The sequence below is a fragment of the Rhea americana genome, unplaced genomic scaffold (genome assembly GCF_003343005.1).
Source record: "Rhea americana isolate MKP2758 unplaced genomic scaffold, rheAme1 scaffold_0, whole genome shotgun sequence".
NCBI classification, from domain to species: Eukaryota; Metazoa; Chordata; class Aves; order Rheiformes; family Rheidae; genus Rhea; species Rhea americana.
In genome coordinates, this window is record NW_028185037.1 from 6530346 (window position 1) to 6532036 (window position 1691).

General features: G+C 35.2%; 1 protein-coding gene across 2 annotated transcripts in view; it reads left to right on the forward strand.

The window, feature by feature from the left end:
- Positions 1-1306, forward strand: part of EMC2 (ER membrane protein complex subunit 2) — a 604202-nt gene extending 602896 nt beyond the window's left edge. For both annotated transcript variants that reach the window (XM_085310018.1, XM_085310098.1), the window contains one exon: positions 25-1306. In XM_085310018.1, the coding sequence (XP_085166144.1) occupies positions 25-111 (87 nt within the window). In that variant the 3' untranslated portion in view covers positions 112-1306. The remainder of the gene's footprint in view (positions 1-24) is intronic.
- The last annotated feature ends 385 nt before the right edge of the window (positions 1307-1691 follow it).

Here is a 1691-nt window from a genome sequence, read left to right on the forward strand (position 1 = left end):
TTTTTTTTTTTTTTTTTTTTTAAGTTTGCAGGCCGCAGTAAGAAGGAGACTAAATACTCCCTGAAGGCAGTGGAAGACATGTTGGAGACCCTGCAAATCACTCAATCTTAGATTGGCACAAAGAGATCCAAGATTAAATTTTTCAGTTCAGTGATCAACCTTTAATGACCTATGGTTTAAGTTACTGTAGTGCTGTTAAAAATTAATTTTGTATTGATTAATATGGCTGTCTGAAATAATGTTTTTATGAAAAGTAAAATGCCTATTTATTGCTGCTATGAGAAATATGGTAAATACCCACTGAAATGAATAACTTATCCCAGGAAGACAGCTTAAAGAAATTAAATATGTTGCACATTGGTCTCTTTAGACTTTGTATGTACAGTACCTAATTTTAAGCCATAATTTGTAGAAATAAACCTGTTAAATGATTTAAAAAATAGTGATTTCTTGAGTCTGCTAGTCAAAGTTACAAATTTATATATGTAGATGAATACTGTATGATGGAACTTTATCTTACTTGTATATTTAAGAGTTAGTGTGCTACAAGTGTATACTTTCTGGCCAGTATTATCATGCAACAAGATGTGAGTGTTGTGCATGAATATACTTTATTAGAGAAAAAGGTTAATAGTTTCAATAAGGTATTGTTACCTGATATTACAGAAATTGAGAAAACCTATTTGTATACTTGGCTCCAGTGGGGCTTTTGTACTGGCTTAAGGCCAGAGACATTCCTTTCTGTGGCTTCTGTAGGCAAATGCCTGCATGCCCACTTAGTTCTCCAATCGGTATACATATATGCACTTTTAATTCCTTCTGTCCGTCCTTTGTTGTTCATATGCTTCACATCAAGGGTTTGAAGACCTTTTGAAAACACGGCTGCAAGTTGGTCTGTGCTAATTTTTTGCCTGAAGTCTGGCTACCTCCTCGCTGTGGGGTAAGCTATGGTATATTCGTTTCTTCACAGTAACTGAGTGTTATTGAGGGATAAGTTTGAGGCAGTTCATTCTACAACCTTGTATTTACTGGAGGATCAAAGTGTGCATGCAGCCATTGGCATGACGTATCTAGCAAATTGTAAACCCCTACCATACTTGTCTTTTAGGAACCTGTTTATGTATCTGGATAATTAGTCAGACACCCTAATTCATGGATTTTGCAGTTCTGATTGCTTTGACATTTGTTCGTATGTATACGCTGACAATTCGGTTGTGCAGGTATAGCTTTTTATTGGAGCTCCAGTTAGAGCCCTTAACAACAACAAAACATACTTGACAGGTTATAATAAAATATTGCACTGTGATTTTGATGATTGTTATTACTATCCAGAATAATTGAGTTTCAAATTTTATACTTCCTACTCTGTGTAAAGGGACAAGCTAAAGGCTATGTTTTAAGATATCCTTTTTATGACCCCAGACCTGATATAAGAAAACAGAGCTTCACTCTTGCTAAAATCAAAGCAGCAACAAAAACTTCCCCTATGAGTTTAAAGCTTGAAATTGTGTATAACTGGTGGTTGCATGAAACAATACCTTGAAGAAACATAGGATCTCATTCCCCTTGTCTGTGAAATAGGTTGTCACAAGCAGAAAGTGTGATGCCATGAGAGGATGGATGCTGTGGTGTGAGAATGAATTGTATGTAGAATATTAATTGAATATTGCTGAAATGGAAAACTGTTAAAA